Source organism: Hemiscyllium ocellatum, chromosome 24 (assembly GCF_020745735.1).
Source record: "Hemiscyllium ocellatum isolate sHemOce1 chromosome 24, sHemOce1.pat.X.cur, whole genome shotgun sequence".
NCBI lineage: Eukaryota > Metazoa > Chordata > Chondrichthyes > Orectolobiformes > Hemiscylliidae > Hemiscyllium > Hemiscyllium ocellatum.
In genome coordinates, this window is record NC_083424.1 from 58,807,201 (window position 1) to 58,826,159 (window position 18,959).

The 18,959-nt window shown below is 43.2% G+C and overlaps 2 protein-coding genes across 4 annotated transcripts in view; one reads left to right on the forward strand and one right to left on the reverse strand.

Moving 5' to 3' along the window:
- dgcr2 (DiGeorge syndrome critical region gene 2) overlaps positions 1-12,690 on the forward strand; it is a 92,926-nt gene extending 80,236 nt beyond the window's left edge. For all 3 annotated transcript variants that reach the window (XM_060843852.1, XM_060843853.1, XM_060843854.1), the window contains 2 exons: positions 10,934-11,173; positions 11,924-12,690. In XM_060843852.1, coding sequence (XP_060699835.1) covers positions 10,934-11,173; positions 11,924-12,138 — 455 coding nt within the window. In that variant the 3' untranslated portion in view covers positions 12,139-12,690. The remainder of the gene's footprint in view (positions 1-10,933; positions 11,174-11,923) is intronic.
- rnf185 (ring finger protein 185) overlaps positions 1-18,959 on the reverse strand; it is a 155,219-nt gene that overhangs the window by 14,543 nt on the left and 121,717 nt on the right. The gene's annotated exons all lie outside the window — the stretch shown is intronic.

An 18,959-nucleotide genomic window follows, 5' to 3' on the forward strand; every position in this document is an offset into this window, starting at 1 on the left:
CCTTCATTCAGGCTGTGCTGTACTTTGCATTAGAATTTTGGGTGAATTTTTTTTTGAGCGATCGCGAGTGATATTTTTTGCTGGTCTACCCCTAATACCACCTTTCCATTAAGCAAGTTTTCACTGGAACGTAGCTATGTGGTTATAAGAGAACTACCTGTACTTGACTCCTGGCCAATGTTCCATCCTCTAAATCTCTTCCACCCATGTCTTAATTTGCACCACATTCCATTCGTTCCTCAACCTGTGTTTAGTGATCTATATTGCCTTGAGGTCCGGCAAGTTAAAATCCATTTCTATTTAAAAATGCTCATTCTTCTTTTCAAATGCTTCTGTGATTTTGCCCTCTCTACTCTGCAATATCTTCCAGCCCCACAACCCACTGGGATCTGTGCTTTCCCCCCTCCTTTTTTTTTCTATCCTTCCCCCCCCACACACACACACCCCTTTTATCCCCCAATTGAATATGCTTCATCATTGGTGGCTGTGCTTTCAACTGTCTAGATCTTAAGCTCTGCTGCTTCCTTTCTGACCCTCTGTGCCTCGTACTTAATATCCTCTTTAAAGATCATCCTCAAAGCGTACTTCTTTGGTCGGCTTTTGTGTGAATGTGCCAAGTTATATTTACTATTGGCTCCTGTGAAGTGCCTTGGGTCATTACAGCACCAACAATGCCACATAAATGCAAGTTGCAGAAGGTCACCAGTGTCCTAGCAGTTCCATCCAAGCCATTTACATTGCAAATGCAGCAATTAATGCACTTTGATCATCCATCCTGTGTCTTTGTCCACTGGCTCAGGAGATGGCACCTTTGCCCAAATCAAGTTGTGATTTGAGCCAATTTTCAGGCAGATCAGAAATGCATCCAGGTTCTGATGACTCTGAAGAAACTGAGGGCAGTGATTAAAGTTGGTGGCCAGAGCATAATACTGTCTGCAATGTATTTAGACTACCTAGCATTTAATTGGAGGAGTTGTGGCCAGTCTGGAATTGGTAATGTATAAGTAATTTGATCATTCTGAGGCAATAAAGAATTGGAACTGGGTGTTGGCTGTGAGAATGTGTAAGCTTAGCTGATGTGGTCAAAGAATAACTTTTGGTTGAGAATGAGTTGAATGTGAAGACTGAATATCTGTATAAAGTGGTGGTATATGCTATTAAGAGTCAAACAGGCTAGAATAGAATCAGGCAAGAGCAATACCTCCTGAGGATGGGTGACTTATTGGTGAGGAACACACTTGTTCAATAGCAGAGAAGTCAGTAACCAGCGGCATAGATGTAAGATAAGAGGTAGAAAGCTAAAAGAAGAGTTGAGAACTTCTTCACTTCAAGGATAATGGGAGTCTGGAACTCACTGCCTGAAAGGGTGATTGAGGCAGATGCGTAAAACATTTAAACAATATGTAGATATTCACGTTTGTTGCCAGGAATGCCAACCAAAACCTAGAAAATGGGATTGGTGTGGTCAGATTTTTGTTGACTGGCATGGCCATGAGCAGCTGCATGGCTGTCTCCTGTGCTGTGGGTTCACCACAAATGAGTTGGAATATTTACAAAGTCGAGGGAGGTTAAGTGAAAGCTGAAGACAGTTCAGGAGAAGGAGTTACAGCACTAAAAGAGGCCGTTCAACCCATCATATCTATGCTGGTCATCTTGCACCTATCTACCCCTGAAGGGAATGGCCTCGGGATATTGTCACTGAAGTAGTATTCCAGAGACTCTGGTAATGTTCTGAGCACCTGAATTCAATGACCATGAAACCTCTGTTGATTGTCATAAAAGCCAATCTGATTCACTAATACCTTTTTAGAGAAGGAAAGCTGCAATTCTTACCTGGTCTGACCTGTATGTGACTTCAGACCAACAGCAATGTGGTTAACTCTTGACTACCCTCTGAAGTAGCCTAGCAAGCCATTCAGTTGTATCAACTACTAGAAGGGAGAAGATGAATGGAACTTTGCAAGCTTCCCGACATTGAATAAGGCATTGGACTCAGCAATGACATAAGCAGCCCTGTCGATACAGCGAAGTCCTCCTTACTCACATGTGAGCCAAAATTTGGAAAGCCATCTCTCAAGCTAGTAAGCAACAGCCTGACATATTCATGCTCATGGAATCATTCCTCGCAGATGACGTCCCATGGCAATCTCTGAAGAGATTGGTTTACAGTGAGGAGGAAAGTATCTGTGGAGTTTTCAACACTGATTCTGCATCCCATGGCATGTCATGGTATCAGGTCAAAAACCCTTTTATGATTACCTCCCTCAGTGGATGAGTTACTACTCCTCTGTTGAACAGCAGGGGGAAATGCCAAGGGTGGTTAGGGTGTAATATGTACTTTGCGTTGATGACTTCACTGTCTGTCAACCAAGAGTGGTCTGGGACCACCAACCGACCAAACTGGTGGTGTTCTAAAGGACATTGCTGCCAAACTGGATCTGTGGCCGGTGGTGAGGGAACCAATGCACGACCTCACTTTCACCAATTTGCCTGTCACAAATGTTAAAGACAATATCGATAATAGTGACCAACATAGGTCTTTATCTGCTCAAGGAACTGTCTTCACGTTGTGAACACTCTCCATCATGTTGTGTGGCGCTATCATCGTGCTAAATGGATAGACCTTGCATGGATCTAGTAACTTAAGACTTGGCATCCATGAGATGCTGTGGGCCATCAATAGCAGCAGAATTGTATTCCAGTACAATAACTGCAATCATATGGCCTGGCAGAATTCTCACTGTACTGTTGCCATCAACCCAGAGAGGCATGTCAGGAGCAGCACCAGGCAAACAGAAATAAGGTGTCAACTCGATGAAGCTACCAAATAGGAATATTCGTATGTCAAACAACATAACCAGCAAGTAATAGACAAAGACAAGTGATTCCACAACCGACAGATCGGTCTCTCCACATTTAGTCTAGAGTGATGGCGGACAATTAAACAACTCACTGGAGGAGAAGGAAGCTCTGCAAAAATCTCCATCTTTAATGATGGGAGAGTCCCACACTTAATGCTAAAGGTAAAGCAAGAGTATTTCTAACAAGCTTCAGCTGGAAGTGCCAAGCGAATGATATATCTTGGCTGCCTACAGAGGCCCCCAGCATCACAGATGCCAGTTCTTCAGCTGATATCAATTCACTGCAAGTGATATCAGGAAACAGTTGGAGGTGCTGGGTACAGAAAAGACAAAGGCCCATCTGATCAAGATCCCACTGTAATCTGAGGTAACCTTTTTTGCTGTCCATTACACTTCCAATTTTGGTGTCATCTGTAAACTTACTAACTATACCTCCTGTGTTTTATATCGGAATCGTATATAAATGACAAAAACTAGTGGACCCAGCACCGATTCTTGTGGCACTCCACTGGTAACAGGCCTCCAGTCTGAAAAACAACCCTCTACCATCACCCTCTGTCTTCTACCTTTGAGCCAGTTCTGTGTCCGAATGGCTAGTTCTCCCTGTATTCCATAAGATCTAACCTTGCTATCCAGTCTCTCATGAGGAACCTTGTCAAATTCCTTACTGAAGTCCACATCGGTCACGTCCACCACTCTGCCCTCATTAATCATCTTTGTTACTTTGTCAAAAAACTCAATCAAGTTTGTGAGACGTGACTTCCCACGCACAAAGCCATGTTGACTATCCCAAATCAATCCTTGCCTTTCCAATTATATGTAAGTCATTCTGTCAGGATTCCCACCACCAATGGTAGGCTCACTGGTCTGTAGTTCCCTGGCTCATCCTTACCACCTTTCTTAAATAATGGTACCATGTTAGCCAACCTCCCATCTTCTGGCACTTCACCTGTGACCATCGATGATACAAATATCTCAGCAAGAGACCCAGCAATCACTTCCCTAGCTTCCCACAGAGTTCTAGGTCCTGGGGATTTATCCACCATCTATTATTATGTCACCATCTATTTCCCAACATTCTATATCTCCCATGTCCGTCGCCACAGTAAGCACGGATGCAAAACGCTTGTTTAGTATCTTCCCCCCCATCTCCTGCAGCTCTACACCAAAGCTGCCTTGCTGGATCTTTGAGGGACCCTGTTTGCTCTCTAGTTACCCTTTTGTCCTTAATATATTTGTAAAAGCCCTTTGGATTCTCCGATTGGCACCATATCTGCAAACCACTGGTGCTCAGTACACACTCCTGCTACTATCTACAAGATATACTGCAGAAATTCACCAAAGATCCTTAGACAGCACCTTCCAACCCCACGACCACTTCCATCTAAGAGCAGTAGGTACCTGGGAACACCACTACCTGCAAGTTTTCCTCCAAGCACTCACCACCCTGACTTGGAAATATATCACTGCTTCTTCACAGTCGTTGGGTCAAAATCCTGTAATTCCCTCCCACCCGGCATTGTGGGTCAAACCACAGCAAGTGGGCGTCAGCGATTCAAGAAGGCAGCTCACTACCACCTTCTCAAGGGCAAATAGGGATGGGCTATCAATGCTGGCCAGCCAGCGATGCACGAGTCCCACAAATGAATATAAAACAAGTCGTCATTGAAGGTTTTTTTTAATTCATTCACGGTACGTGGACATTGCTGTCTGGGCCAACATTTATCCCTAATTGTCAAGTTGGGTGTAAGCCTGTTGGTCTGGAGTGACCTGGAAAGGACAGCAATTTCCTTCCCGAAAGGACATGAAGAGAACCAGATGTGTTTTCCCAATAACAATAGTTCAGGGTTGTTCTCATACTTCAAATTCCAGATTTTAAAAAAAATTATTTCTTTACATTGCTACCCAGCAGCATGAGCTTAGCAACACCCTGACTTGTAGTTCAGATTCTGCCAGGCATTGCAGCCTCAGTGCAAACATTGCCAAAACAGCTGAATTCCAGAGGTGGGATGCGAGTGACGATCCTTGACATCAAGGCAGCATTTGACCAAGTGTCATTTGGAGCTCCGGCAAAACTGAAGCTGGTTGAAGTCATACAAGCACAAGGGAAGATGTTCAAAGTTTGTGAGAAGATTTGTAGCTCGGGTGCTCGTTGTTGTACACCAACGTAGTGTACAAAATCCCATGCAAGGACTGCACAAAACACTACATAGGACAAACAGGAAGACAGCTAACAACCCGCATCCATGAACACCAACTAGCCACGAAACGACACGGCCAGCTATCCTTAGTAGCCATACACTCAGATGACAAACAACATAAATTCGATTGGGACAACACGACTATTATAGGGCAAGCCAAACAGAGAACAGCCAGGGAATTCCTAGAGGCATGGCACTCATCCACAAATTCTATCAACAGACACATCGACCTAGACCCTATATACCGGCCACTGCAGCGGACAGCAACTGACAACCGGAAGCGGCAGATTCAAACCAGTATAAATGCCGGAGGAATCAGCACAGAAGCACTTCACAGGAGGCTCCCAAGCACTGAGGATGTCACCTAGAAAGGGGACGAAACGTTTGCAACAAAAACTCCCAGCTCGGTGAACAGAACCACAACAACAAAGGAAGATGGTTGCGTTTGTTGAAGGTTTGTTATCTCAGCTCCAGGACATCTCTGTGGGTTTTCTTCAGAATAGTGTCTTTTGCTGACAACTTCAGCTGCTCCGTCAGTGATCTCTCTAAGGTTAGAAGCAGGGATGTTCGCTGTTGCTTACACGATATTGAGCACCATTTGTGATACTGAAGCAGTCTGTGCCTGAATCATAGAATCCCCGCAGTGCGGAAAGAGATCTTTTGGCCTACTGAATCTGCACCTACCCTCAGAGCATCCTATCTCTGTTAACCCTGCATTTATCATGGTGACCTCACCTAGGCTGAGCATTTCTGGATACTATGGAAGGTCCTGAGAAGTGTTGTGGAACAGAGGGACCTAGCAGTACAAGTACATAGTTCTTTGAAAGCAGTGTCACAGGTAGACAGGGTGCTGAAGGCATTTAGCATGCTAGCCTTCATCGGTCGATGCATTCAATATAGGAGTTCAGATGTTGTGTTATAGCTGTATAAGTCATTGATGAGGACACACTTGGAGTATTGGTCACTCTGTTATAGGAAAGACATAGTTAAACTGGAAAGAGTGCAAAGAAGATTTACAAGGATGTTGCCAAGATGAGTAGGCCTGAGTTATAGAGAGATGTTGGTCAGGATGGGACTTTATTCCTTGGAAAGTAGGAGAATGAGTGGTGACTTTATTGAGGTGTTTAATAGCATGAGGAGCATAAGTCGGATGAATGCATATAATCTTTTTCCTAAGGATGGTGAATTGAAAACTCGTGGGCATCAGTCTAAGGTGAGAGGGGAAAGATTTAAGGAGGACCTGAGGGCTAACTTCACACAGAGAGTGGTGCGTCTGTGGAATGGGTTGCCAGAGAAAATATTTGAGGTCGGTACAATAGCAACATTTTAAAAACATTTGAGTAGATACATGGATGGGAGGGGTTTGAAGGAGTATGGATCAAATGTGGGCAATTGGAGCTAGCTGAGTAGGTAGCATGGACCAGTTTGGGCAGAATGGCCTGTTTCCATGTTGTATTACTTAGCCACAGTATTTAGATAGAGTCACTATGAGAGCAGGCCAGAAGCTGAGATTCCTGCAGTGAATAACCAATGACTCCTAACCACCTGTCCACCATCTACAAGGCACAAATCAAGTGTTTGATAGAATGCTCCCCATTTGCCTGGATTCGTACAGCTCCAATGACACTCCAGAAGTTTGACCACATCAAAGTAGCTCACTTGATTTGCACCACATGCGCAAACATTCACTACTACCTTCAGTGTCATTGAGTCAAAATCATGGAACACACTCATTAATGGCATTGTCAAGAGTGTGATGCTGGAAAAGCACAGCAGGTCAGGCAGCATCCAAGGAGCAGAAGAATCTACATTTTGGGCATGAGTCCTTCATCAGGAATCGTCAGGGCTTATGCCCGAAACATGGATTCTCTTCTTGTATGCTGCCTGACCTGTGCTTTTCCAGCAACACCCTCTCCAGCATCTGCAGTCCTCACTTTCTCCTCATTAATGACATTGTGTGTCTACCTACGTGAAATGGACAGCAGCAGTTCAAGGAGGCAGCTCACCGCTACTTTCTCAAGGGCAACACAAGTGAATTTAAAAAGTCTGCAGCTCCATTTCCAGCACTTACCTTGTAGTCCCCTTGTATGCCATGGCATTTGTGATCGTGCAGATACTTCGAAATGATTTGATGGCTTCTGCCTCTGCCAATATTTACCCCAGTGTTTTCCAGAAACCACCACTCTGGGTAAATTATTTTTCCTTAAACCTGCTGTAAACCTCATTCCTTTTCTCTCAAATGTAATCCTCCTGGATATTGGCCCAAGTTCTAATGTGAAAGATTTCTTCCCATCTACTCTATGCCCTTCATAACTGTACTCCTTAGTCAGATCTCTCTTCAAACTTCTCTGCTCTTAAGGAAATCAACCCCAGCCTGTATAGTCTCTTTTGAATCTTCTTGCACTGTCTCGTGCAATCATATCATAGAGTCATAGACTCTATAACAGACCCTTCAGTTTAACTCGTCCATTCCAACCAGATATCCACGTTAATCTAGTCCCATTTGCTAGCATTTGGCCCACATCCCTCTAAACCCTTCCTATTCATATACCCATCCAGATTCCTTTTAAATGTTGTAATTGTACCAGCGCTGAAAATGTGTTGCTGGAAAAGCTCAGCAGGTCAGACAGCATCCAAGGAGCAGGCGAATCGACGTTTCGGGCATAGGCCCTTCTTCAGGCATGAGGAAGGTGTGCCAAGTGGGCTGAGATAAAAGGTAGGGAGGAGGGACTTGGGGGAGGGGCAATGGGAATGCGATAGGTGGAAGGAGATTAAGGTGAAGGTGATGGGGCGGAGAGGTCGGTAAGAAGATTGCAGGTCAAGAAGACAGTGCTGAGTCAGAGGGTTGGACTGAGATAAGGTGGGGGGAGGGGAAATGAGGAAGCTGGAGAAATCTGCATTCATCCCTTGTGGTTGGAGGGTTCTTAGGCGGAAGATGAGTCGCTCTTCCTCCAGGCGTCGTGTTGCCATCATCTGGCGATGGAGGAGGCCAAGGACCTGCATGTCCTTGGCAGAGTGGGAGGGGGAGTTAAAGCGTTCAGCCACGGGGTGGTTGGGTTGGTTGCCGCGGGTGTCCCAGAGGTGTTCTTTGAAGCGTTCCGCAAGTAGGCGGCCTGTCTCCCCAATGTAGAGAAGGCCACATCGGGTGTATCGGATGCAATAGATGATGTGTGTGGAGGTGCAGGTAAATTTGTGACGGATATGGAAGGATCCCTTGGGGCCTTGGAGGGAAGTGAGGGGGGGGGAGGTGTGGGTGCAAGTTTTGCAATTCTTGCGGTTTCAGGGGAAGGTGCTGGGAGTGGAGGTGGGGTTGGTGGGGGGGGTGTGGATCTGACAAGGGAGTGGTCTTTCCGGAAAGCTGATAGGGGAGGGGATGGGAGGGAAGTATGTCCTTGGTGGTGGGTTCTGTTTGGAGATGGCGTAAATGACGATGTATCTGGAGGTTGGTGGGGTGGTAGGTGAGGACCAGTGGGGTTCTGTCCTGGTGGCGATGGGGGGGGGGGGGGGGGGGGGGGGGGAGGTTCAAGGGCGGAGGAGCGGGAAGTGGAGGAGATGCGGTGGAGAGCATGAGGGGAAATTGTGGTCTTTGAAGAAGGAGGTCATCTGGGTTGTTTTGGGACTGAGATAAGGTGGGGGGGGGGGGGGGGAGAGGGGAAATAAGGAAGCTGGAGAAATCTGCATAATTGTACCAGCCTCCACCATTCCCTTTGGCAGTTCATTTTATGCACACACCACCCACTGCACAAAAAAGTTGTCCCTGAGGTCCCTTTCAAATCATTCCCCTCTCACCTTAAGCTTGTGCTGTCTAGTTTTGGACTCCCCTACCCTGGGGAAAAGACTTTGACTATTCACCCTATCCATGCTCCTCATGATTTTTATAAACTGATTTTAAGTTCACTCTTAGCCTCCAATGCTCTACGGAAAATAGCCCCAGGCTATTCAGCCTCTCTTATAGCTCAAACCCTCCAGGCCTAGCAACATCCTTGTAAATCTTTCCTGAACCCTTTCATGTTTAACAACATCTTTCTTATAGCAGGGAGACCAGAATTGAATGCCGTATTTCGACAGTGGCACCAATGCTCTGGACCTCCCAACTCCTATACTCAATGCACTAACCAATAAAGGCAAGCATATCAAATGTCTTTTTCACTATCCTGTCTATCTGCGACTCTACTTTCGGGAAATTATGAACCTCCACCCAGGATCTCTTTGTTCAGCAAAACTGTCCAGGTCTTTACCATTAAGTGTATACTTCTTACTCTGATTTGCTCTACCAAAATGTAGTGCCTCGCATTTATCTAGATTAAACTCCATCTGCCACTCCTTGTCCCATCAGATCATATTTCCACTGTACTCTGAGATAATCTTCTTGGTTGTCCACTACACCACCAATTTTGGTATCGTCTGCAAACTTACTAACCATATCTCCTATATTCACATCCAAATCATTTACATAAATGACAAAACGCAGTGGACCCAGCACTGTTCCTTGCGGCATACTGCTGATCACAAGTCTTCAGCTTGAAACCTTCCACCAGAATCCTCTGTCTCCTACCTATAGCCAATTTTGTATCCAAATGGCCAGTTCTCCCTATATTCCATGAGATTTACCCTTGTTAATGATTTTACCATGCTGGACCTTGTCAAACACCTCACTGAAGTCCATGAAGACAACATCGACCGCTCTGCCTTCTTCAATCCTCTTCATAACTTCAAAAAACTCAATCAAGTTAGTGAGACATGATTTCAGATTAAAGAATTCTGTTGTACAGATGGTAAAGAGAGCTAAAGTGAAAATGAAAATCACGGAGATTGGGGCTAATTGGCATTGGCCCTAAAGAAGTAAAGCAGGGAGGCTGTCTTTTGGAGAACCATGGGAAGGCCTGTCAGGAATGTGAAGAGATGTAACTGAATGAGCTACTCAACAGGCGGTGCAAGTGTCTGAGAAGTTAAGGTTCACACAGTGATATGAGGGCACTTCCTATGAACCAGGTTTTGGTCAAATCGTGGATGTCTGTGCAGTTGGAGATTCCCTGTGTCCAGGGTGGGTGGTGGATGCGATGACGAGGAAATGAAGGAAGCTTGACTGTAGCATGCGCACAAGGCAGGAAGATTGGTGCCAGAATAAAATCAGGATTGCCCTTCCCATATTCCTTTCTAAACTTCTTTTGAAATGTTCAAGTAAAAAGTGAGGTCTGCAGATGCTGGAGATCAGAGCGGAAAATGTGTTGCTGGTTAAAGCACAGCAGGTTAGGCAGCATCCTAGGAACAGGAAATTCGACGTTTCGGGCCAGAGCCCTTCATCAGGAATTCCTGATGAAGGGCTCTGGCCCGAAACGTCGAATTTCCTGTTCCTAGGATGCTGCCTAACCTGCTGTGCTTTAACCAGCAACACACTTTCAGCTTCTTTTGAAATGTCATGAGATTGTCTTTCTGTTAGAAACAGATGGATAGTGTTTCAAATGTGGAAATGCTGCAACGCTCAGAAACATCAGCTCCCCATTTGCATTTCTGTTCTGTTTTGTATTGCTCACAATGCCCAACTAGGTTTCTTCCCATTTCTGCATGCCTCATTCTAAGCGAGGATCACTGAAGTTTTGAATCTATACAAGAAAACCTATGAAAAGGGGAGGCAGAGCTTTCTGCAAAAACATGTATTTGATTCTTAAGTTGAAAGGGCAATAGTATTAATTGAACCATTTCTCTTTCCACGGATGCTGCTTGACCTGTGAGTATTTCTGTTGTTTCCTTACCGAGTTCCAATGTTCCATATACCATCAGCTTTCACACGTTCTCAGTCAATGAGGCCATTTTTACCTGTGTGCTGTCACTAATGTACTTGGAGTTAACTTTCTGTTTTTGTTTTCACAGTGCATCATTTTAATCTGGCCCGAAGTAGAATGCCAGGCTTTGATTACGGCCCAGATAGTCTTGGATCAGGATTAACTCCTCTTCATCTTTCTGACGATGGTGAGGGAGGAGCATTCCACTTCCATGACCCCCCACCACCATACACAGCTTATAAATACCCTGACATACAACATCCAGATGACCCACCACCTCCATATGAAGCATCCATCAATCCAGGCAGCATGCTGTGTGTCAGTCAAGGTGTGTCCCTGAACTGTCACTGTAACAACTTGTTAAGGGTTTACAATTGGTATTACCATTGATGGCTCCATGATTGGTAAAGGGTGGCAGGAGAGGTAAATGAGATACCTAGGTAGAGATTAGATAATAAAAGGTACGAGCACTGAGCAAGAGAAATCAATTAAGGGTGGGATATTCAAGGCTATGAAGGAGAGTGTAGGAATATAGAGACATAGGGAGTGAATTGATAAGTGGATGGCAAAAGAATGGGTGGGTTGCTGGAGGATATGGGGAGTGAGAGAATTAGATGGGAATTAGATATTGTGGGGTGAGGTGGTGTGTGCAGGGAGCGAGTGGAGAACAGGACCATTTTGTGTGAATCAGCAATTGTTAGATATTTGTCTTTGAATCTTGTATTCTGGAGAAAAGGCCACCACTACTAGATAACCTGAAATAAACGGAATTACAAAGCACTTGGGAGAGAAAAAAATACAGTTCAGGTCAGATCATGTTAGTCATCAGTTGAAATATTGCCCTGTTTCCTATGTCTTTGCTGCCCTCAATGAGTGCTCCGATCATTCTGTGGCGCTGTTTGTACCAGTCCTCCTTCACTCGGCATGAATGAGTTAGACCGAAGGGTCTGTTTCCATGCTGTGCATCTGTGACTTGATCTCAGCCAGTGATGGTAATTTGAAAACCCAGTCAGAATTTGACACACGTTACCCTCTGGCTTGAAGCTCCTATTTCAATTACATTTATTGTTACTTTTAGATCATGATCCTGGACAGATGATGGAGTCGAGCAGCCAGCTACCTATGGCAGAGGGTGCTGCTGGAGATCAGGTGGCTGCCACAAACTTTACACTACCACCTGTGACAGAGGACCTGGAAGATTCAGCTGACAGCAGTACTTTGCTCGTGCCATGTGACACATGCTCAGAGAGTGGAGCACTAAGCAGTCACTCCTCAATAAACACTGTTGTATAAATGGGATGGGTCTATCACTTTTTTTGGAGTAAAAGCAAATGCTTGCACAGTGCTGTACAGGCAAACACTCGTTTTGATGACTATAAAAGGCTTAGTTCAGGTCTTCAGCAGTCAGATTTCCTGTTTCAATGAGCGAGTTAATCCTCTGTGTATATATTGATGGTGGAATGCAGCACCTTTCCCTGGAGACAGGTGCAGTAGGATTTTAGGAAACTAATGGGCAGCTGGGTTTTGTGTTTTTTTTAATGTAGATTTTGCATCTGAATACAGAGCTTCAAGTTTGAGTGGCTGGAACAGCCTTGAATTGGTGGTTTTGCATGCTGAATATATACTGGCAACTCAAAGCTCTTACAACTGGGTCTTTTAAATTGGCAACTGATGGTGCCAATCATCTGAAAGAGCTTTGTGATATTTCTTGACAAACAGAAGTGCACTTCCTGTTGCAATTCTGTTCTGTCACTGGGATACAACAGTGGTGGGAGTGGGCTGGACACTAGGATGAATGGTATTTGGGATATGCATGTTGCACAGACTGTTTACAGGGTCTTGGTGCTGGGGAGGGGGGTGGGATGGGCAGATTGGGTATTACTAATCCTTCGGGTGTTTTGAGGCAGCGATGGAGTCAGTGTGCTGGGGGGGGAGGTAATGATCTCTCTCGAGCTGTAAGAATGGTTACAGTCTCTCCCAGGTTGAGGGGGGGGGGGTGATGGTGGGTGGAAGTTGGGGGTTTGCAGGCTGTATCAGAATATCATGGGTGCAAGAGATTACTGGCTTTTTTTGGTTTGAGTCAGTGTTAACAGATCCACTGGGATGGAGGGTAAGGGTCTGAATTTGTGGATGTTATCCAGTTGTGCGAGGCTCAGTGTATTTTGTTTTTGCCGGTACAGTATCAGTAGCAGCAGTTCAGTTAACTGGAGGGAGGCTATGCTCCAATCTCAGGCTGTTGGGTAAAGCACAGGAGGTCCTGTGCTCCCAGCCCAAGGGGGACCAAATCGGGGAAGGGGAATGCATCCTGCGAAACGTAGGATGAGAGTCTGAGAGCATATTACCCCACACTGTGTTCCCTTTCCTATTCACTCCACTGCAGATTTTCAATATCATGTTCATTTCTATTCAAGAATACCTATCAGTGTATTGATAAGTGGAGTTGATATTGATCAAAAAGTTGATCATTATTACTGATGCAGTCTTGATTGATAATATTGATATGATCAGTGATTTTGTGGTCAGTATTGATCACCCATATCGATGTAGTTGGTTGATATCAATCAATGTTGGTCTTTGCTATTGATGTGGCTCATATTGATAAATGATATTTTTGTCTTTTGGGGGATATTTAGGGGGCAGTGAACATGTATCATAGGTTTAGACTGATTTTGGAAAAGGGCAAGGAACATTCCAGAGTAAGAATAATTATCGGGGGAAAGCCAGTTTCAACAGATCTGACACCGATAAATTAAAATCAAAGTTCGGCAGGCAAATGGTGACTAAATCATAGGGTGTCTTTAAAGAGGGGTTTGTCTGGACACAATTGAGGCATACACCAAAGAGAAAAGGTAAAGCAAAAAAATACAGAGCTCCCAAATGACAAAAGAGATACAGTTTAAGGTATAGATGCAAAAATGTACTTCTGGCCCACATCAGGAGAACCAGGCTGAGTGTTGAAGGTTTAGAGGGGAAATGGAAGAAAAAGAAAAGAAATTTAAAAAATAAACGGGCAGCTAGTACACAAGGAAATCCCAAAGTCTTCTAAAGGCACAGTAATATGGTGGAACGGAGTGAGGCTGATTAGGGACCAGAAAGTGGATTTATGCAGGGCACATAGCCAGGATATTAATGTTTTACATTTCAAGGAGGAAGGTGCTGTGAAGTCGTCATCAAAGAAGTGAGTGTTCACTTACTTGAAGGGCCTTAAATTGATGAGCTGGCTAGGCTGTTTCTACTTAATACACCAGAGGCACCAAAACAGGGTGAGATGCATCCAAGTGAGAGTAGGACTTGATGCACTGGCTATTATTGTTCAATCTTTCTTCAACTCAATGATGGTGCCAATGGGTCTGGGGAATTGCAAATCTTAAACCATTGTTCACAAAAAAAAAGGTTGTACAAGATAAGCCCAGCAATTACAGGCCGGTCAGTTTAACCTGATAGGAAATATTCTAAAAACTATAAGTTTAGATTAATTAATCCACATTTGTCTTTGTGACTATTAATTTTAAGTGAACTCATCTTGTTTCACTAACGATGGAGCTTTTCAAAGGAACAGATTTGATGAGGGCAATGCTATTGATGTGTGCATGACAAGAAAGACTTTTGATACAGTGGTGTGCAGACTTGTGAGCAAAGTTATAGCTGATGGAATAAGAGGGACTGTAGGAACATGAATATAAAATTGGCTGACTAACAGGAAACAAAATGTTTTCATGATTTTTTTTTGGACTGTAGAGGGATTAGTAGTGTAAGTTGGCAGAGATCAATGTCTGGATCTTTGCTGTTCCTGATATATCTGAATAGCCTAGACATCGGCTTACCAGACACAATTTCAAAATGTGTGGATGGTGTAAAATCTGGAAGTCTTGTGAACTTTGAGGAGGATAATATTGATCGTAGGGTTCATTGTAAGCTTGGTGGAATGGGCAGGTAAGGTTCAATACACAGCAGTGTTAAGTGGTGTACTTGGAAAAGCAGAAGGAGATGGACGGCAATTCCAAAGGAGATAAAAGAGCATACATGTGTAAAAGAATGTAAATGTGCTTAGATCATTGAAGGTGGCAGGGTTAGGTCGAGAGTGGTTAATGAAGCCTGCCATATTCTAGGGTATACTATTAGGAGGTTGTGTTGAACATTTACACAATGCTGCTTTGGCCTCACCTGGAACATTGGCTTTAATTCTGGGCACTGCACTTTAAGAAGGCATTTGACAGGGTGGTGAGAAGACTCATGAGATTGGTTCCCAGGATGAAGAACTTCAGTTACTTGTATATATTGGAGAGGTTCAGAAAGAAAAAAGGTTGAAAGGAGATTTCAGCACTACAATGTGGCTGGACAGAGTTGAGAAAAACTGTTCTTTTTGGTACAAGAATCAAGAACAGGCTGCAGATTTACAGTAATTAGTAAAATAAGTAATGACATAATGAGAAAAAAATATATGTTCCCATAGCAATTGGAATGCACCGCTTGAGTGTGTGGTGGAGACAGGTTCATTTGAGGCACTTCAGAGAATTGCAAGGCACTTTGTAAACTCTTCCTTTGGAGAGCGTAACAGTCAAGACTGGCTAAGTGATATCTCAACCACACGTTAGTCACAACACCGAAAAAGCCAGTGTGGTTGATTGATATTGATCAATGATATTGGCCTTCATATTTACCTGGAAAAAACTTCCACCCAGATAAAGAGTTTAGAAATTGTGCACCACCTTTCTGTTGTCTGGCCACAATTTCTACCCTTGGTACTCAATTCACAAAACCAGGTGCATGCACGCACAAAATTATTCAAATACTGCAGTTACCAGATGTTTGTATTTAGTTTGTCTGTAATTGATCTTACTGTGGCAGTGGAAAGATTTTGATATTTGGTGAAATATTATGTAGAAATTAAATTTGATACTGTTAATAGGTCCATGTGTGTTCAGGAGTTTTCCATTTTTCACTTTTTTGGCAGCACATTCAAATTTTCATGTTGCTGTTAATACATGCATTGAAATGCCAAATAAATTCTAAACTGGAGATAACTTGAATGCTGTTTTCTTTAATTGTGTCATGGATAGAATACGTGTGTTCTGTTTCCTGCTCAAGATTTGTCTTTCTTACCCTTGAGTGTGAACCTCAATGGTAAGTTTTCTGCAGCAAGGTTTTAAGTCTTTTTAAAAAAAAATGTTATTCTCAAACTTCTTCATTTTTGTAAGTATTATCCAATCAAACTTGATTTCTCTTGCACTCACTTATTACAAGGAAAAGTATCCTTTTACAACTTCTAGTTAGCTCTTAATTGTACATAGTTACACATTGTTTTATTCTATGTATAACTAACTAAGAGTTCCAGCATCTTCAATCCTGAAACAAAAACAAATTGCTGAAGAAACTCAGCACGTCTGGCAGCATTTGTGGAGAGAAAGCAGAATTAATGTTTAGAACCCTGGGACCCTTATTCAGAATTAGGAACTTGCTAGTTCTAAAGAAGAGTTGGGGCAGTATGGTGGCTCAGTGGTTAGCATTGCTGCCTCACAGCGCCAGGGACCCAGGTTTGATTTCACCCTCTGGCGATAGTCTGTGTGGAGTTTGCACATTCTCCTCATGTCTGCATGGGTTTCCTCCCATAATCCAAAGATGTGCAGGTTAGGTGCATTAGTCAGGGGTAAATATAGGGTAATTGGGTAGGGGAATGGATCAGGGTGGGTTACTCTTCAGTCGGTGTAGACTTATTGGGCCAAAAGGTCTGCTTCCACACTGTAGGGATTCTGTGATTCGAAGAGTCACTGGACCTGAAATGTTAGCTCTGATTTCTCTCCTCTATGGTGAACTCTGATACACAATATCTTCTCTTACCTGTGGGCAGTTATGTCGTTTCTTGGATGGTTTGGTTACTTTGATTTTGAAGAAAAATCTTGTAAAGCCTAGGATTCTCAACAGGAGGTGAGTTTTCATGTAGCTGAATTTCCAGCAGGTTGGAGAGTTTCCTCTGTTGGGATCTCCCCATTTAAATAATGCCTTGGCTAGTTAAATTATTTGCAGCTAGAGTGGTTTTAGAATTATCTGCAAGAAACTTCTGGCTGTTCTTTTAAAAGTAGAAAAAAACATGTTAAAAAAGAGCCAAGTTTGAGGTTCTTTTCCAAATAAAGGGGTGTTATTTATGGTTTAACACTTTGAATGAGGGAAACATCAGGATACAATGGGACAGATATTGAGCCTTACAATTCTATCTGCCATTGAGTTTGTGTTCCTTTTTGTCCAGAACGTTTCTCAGATAGTCCAGCTGGAAATTGTGTAGTCCTAGATATAAAATCCCAACCAGTGAAAATACTTTCTTTATCTATCTTGAAAGCTTTAATCCGATCACCCCATAATATTCAAGTTCTAGAGAATGCAGGCCTAATTTATATAATCTTTCCTCATAAGACATAACATCTCAAAAAATCAATACAAAAACATCTAGGCACCTCCTAAGATCAATGTCAAAGCACAGTAAATAATAGAAATGTAATGTAGAGAGTAGAGACATCATTGAGTATTTATGCTGTAAATAAAGAATAGCAAACACCATCGTAGGTCACAGTATTTGAGCTATATAATTTTTGTCAGTTTATAAAGTGTTATTTTCAGAACATATACAATAGGAGTAAAAGTAGGCCAATCATTTCCTTGAAACTGTTCCAACATTCAACAAGATAATGACTGATCTGTTTGTGTTTTAACTTCCACATTCCAATCTACCCCAATAAGCTTTAATTCCCCTGCCGAACAAGAACTAATTTACCTCCACCTGAAAAATATTCAGTGACACCTGCCCCCCCCCCCCCCCCCCCTCTTAAGCACAGAGTTCCAAAGTCTCTCAACCTCTAGGGGAAGAAAAGTTCATCTTGGTCTTAAAAAGGTGAGCCCTAATTTTAAAACAATGTCCCTGAATCCTGGCTTCACTCACGAGGAAACATTGGTTCCAGTTCGACTTTGTCAAGACCATCTTACATACTTAAATTAAGTGACGTCTCGTTCTCCTAAACTCAAATGATAACAAAACCAGTCTGTCCAAGCTTTCCTCATAAGACTACTCACTTATTCCAGGTATCAATCTGGTAAACCTCCTCAGTACTATCTCCAATTTATTTGCAGCCTTGGTTAAATATGTAGACCAAAACTGCAGACCGTATTTAACTAAAGCCCTGCATAGATTGGGTTGGGATATCTGGTCGGCACAGACGGGTTGGACTGAAGGGTCTGTTTCCGTGCTGTACATCTCTATGACTCTATAATTGAAGTATAATGTTCTTTCTTTTATTTTCACGTTTTATACAAACTCTCCTCACTATTTTTTAAATCAAAATGAGTCACTTCATTATTCTCCATTTGCCACCTGCTCCTCCAATTGTCCTTTTCAAATTCTGCACTATCCTCACAGTTCACAACGTCCCATCTCAAACACACCAGGTCTCACTCCCCCCTCTAACCAGTCTTCATTCTTTATCAATTAACCCTCTCAGAATTTTGCAGAAGGAGGTCATTCAGCCCATTGTGCCTGTACTGGCTCAATTATCTAGTGCCAATCTCCCACTTTTTCACTATATCTTTGCACACCATTACATTCCAAATAATCATCAAATGCCCTTTTGAATGCCTCAATTGAACATTACATATTCTTCAGATTCCTGAAGAAGGGCTTATGCCCGAAACATCGAATTTCCTGTTCCTCAGATGCTGCCTGACCTGCTGCGCTTTTCCAGCAACACATTTTCAGCTCCATTACATATTCCAGACATAACTACTCACTGAGTAAAAACATTTTCTCAGTTCATCCTTACTTAGTTTGCACATCACTATATGTATGCCCCCTCATACGTTTTTTTGCAGTAGGGAACTATTTCACCCTAACTACTATCTCAATAGTCTCTCCCTCATCCTAAAGTTGAAGGCAAATAATTGACCTAGTTAAGAAATTCATTGAGTGAAATGAAGCAAAATGTCGTGATCATTGACAGGGATCCTAATTGCCAGAATGTGACTAAGGCCTGTTTGAGATCTCAGTAATTCACCACATAAGCAACTTCAGCAACGAGATAGAAAACCACATTGAGATTTGGTGGTCCCACAAAGTGGAATTGCAATCTTTT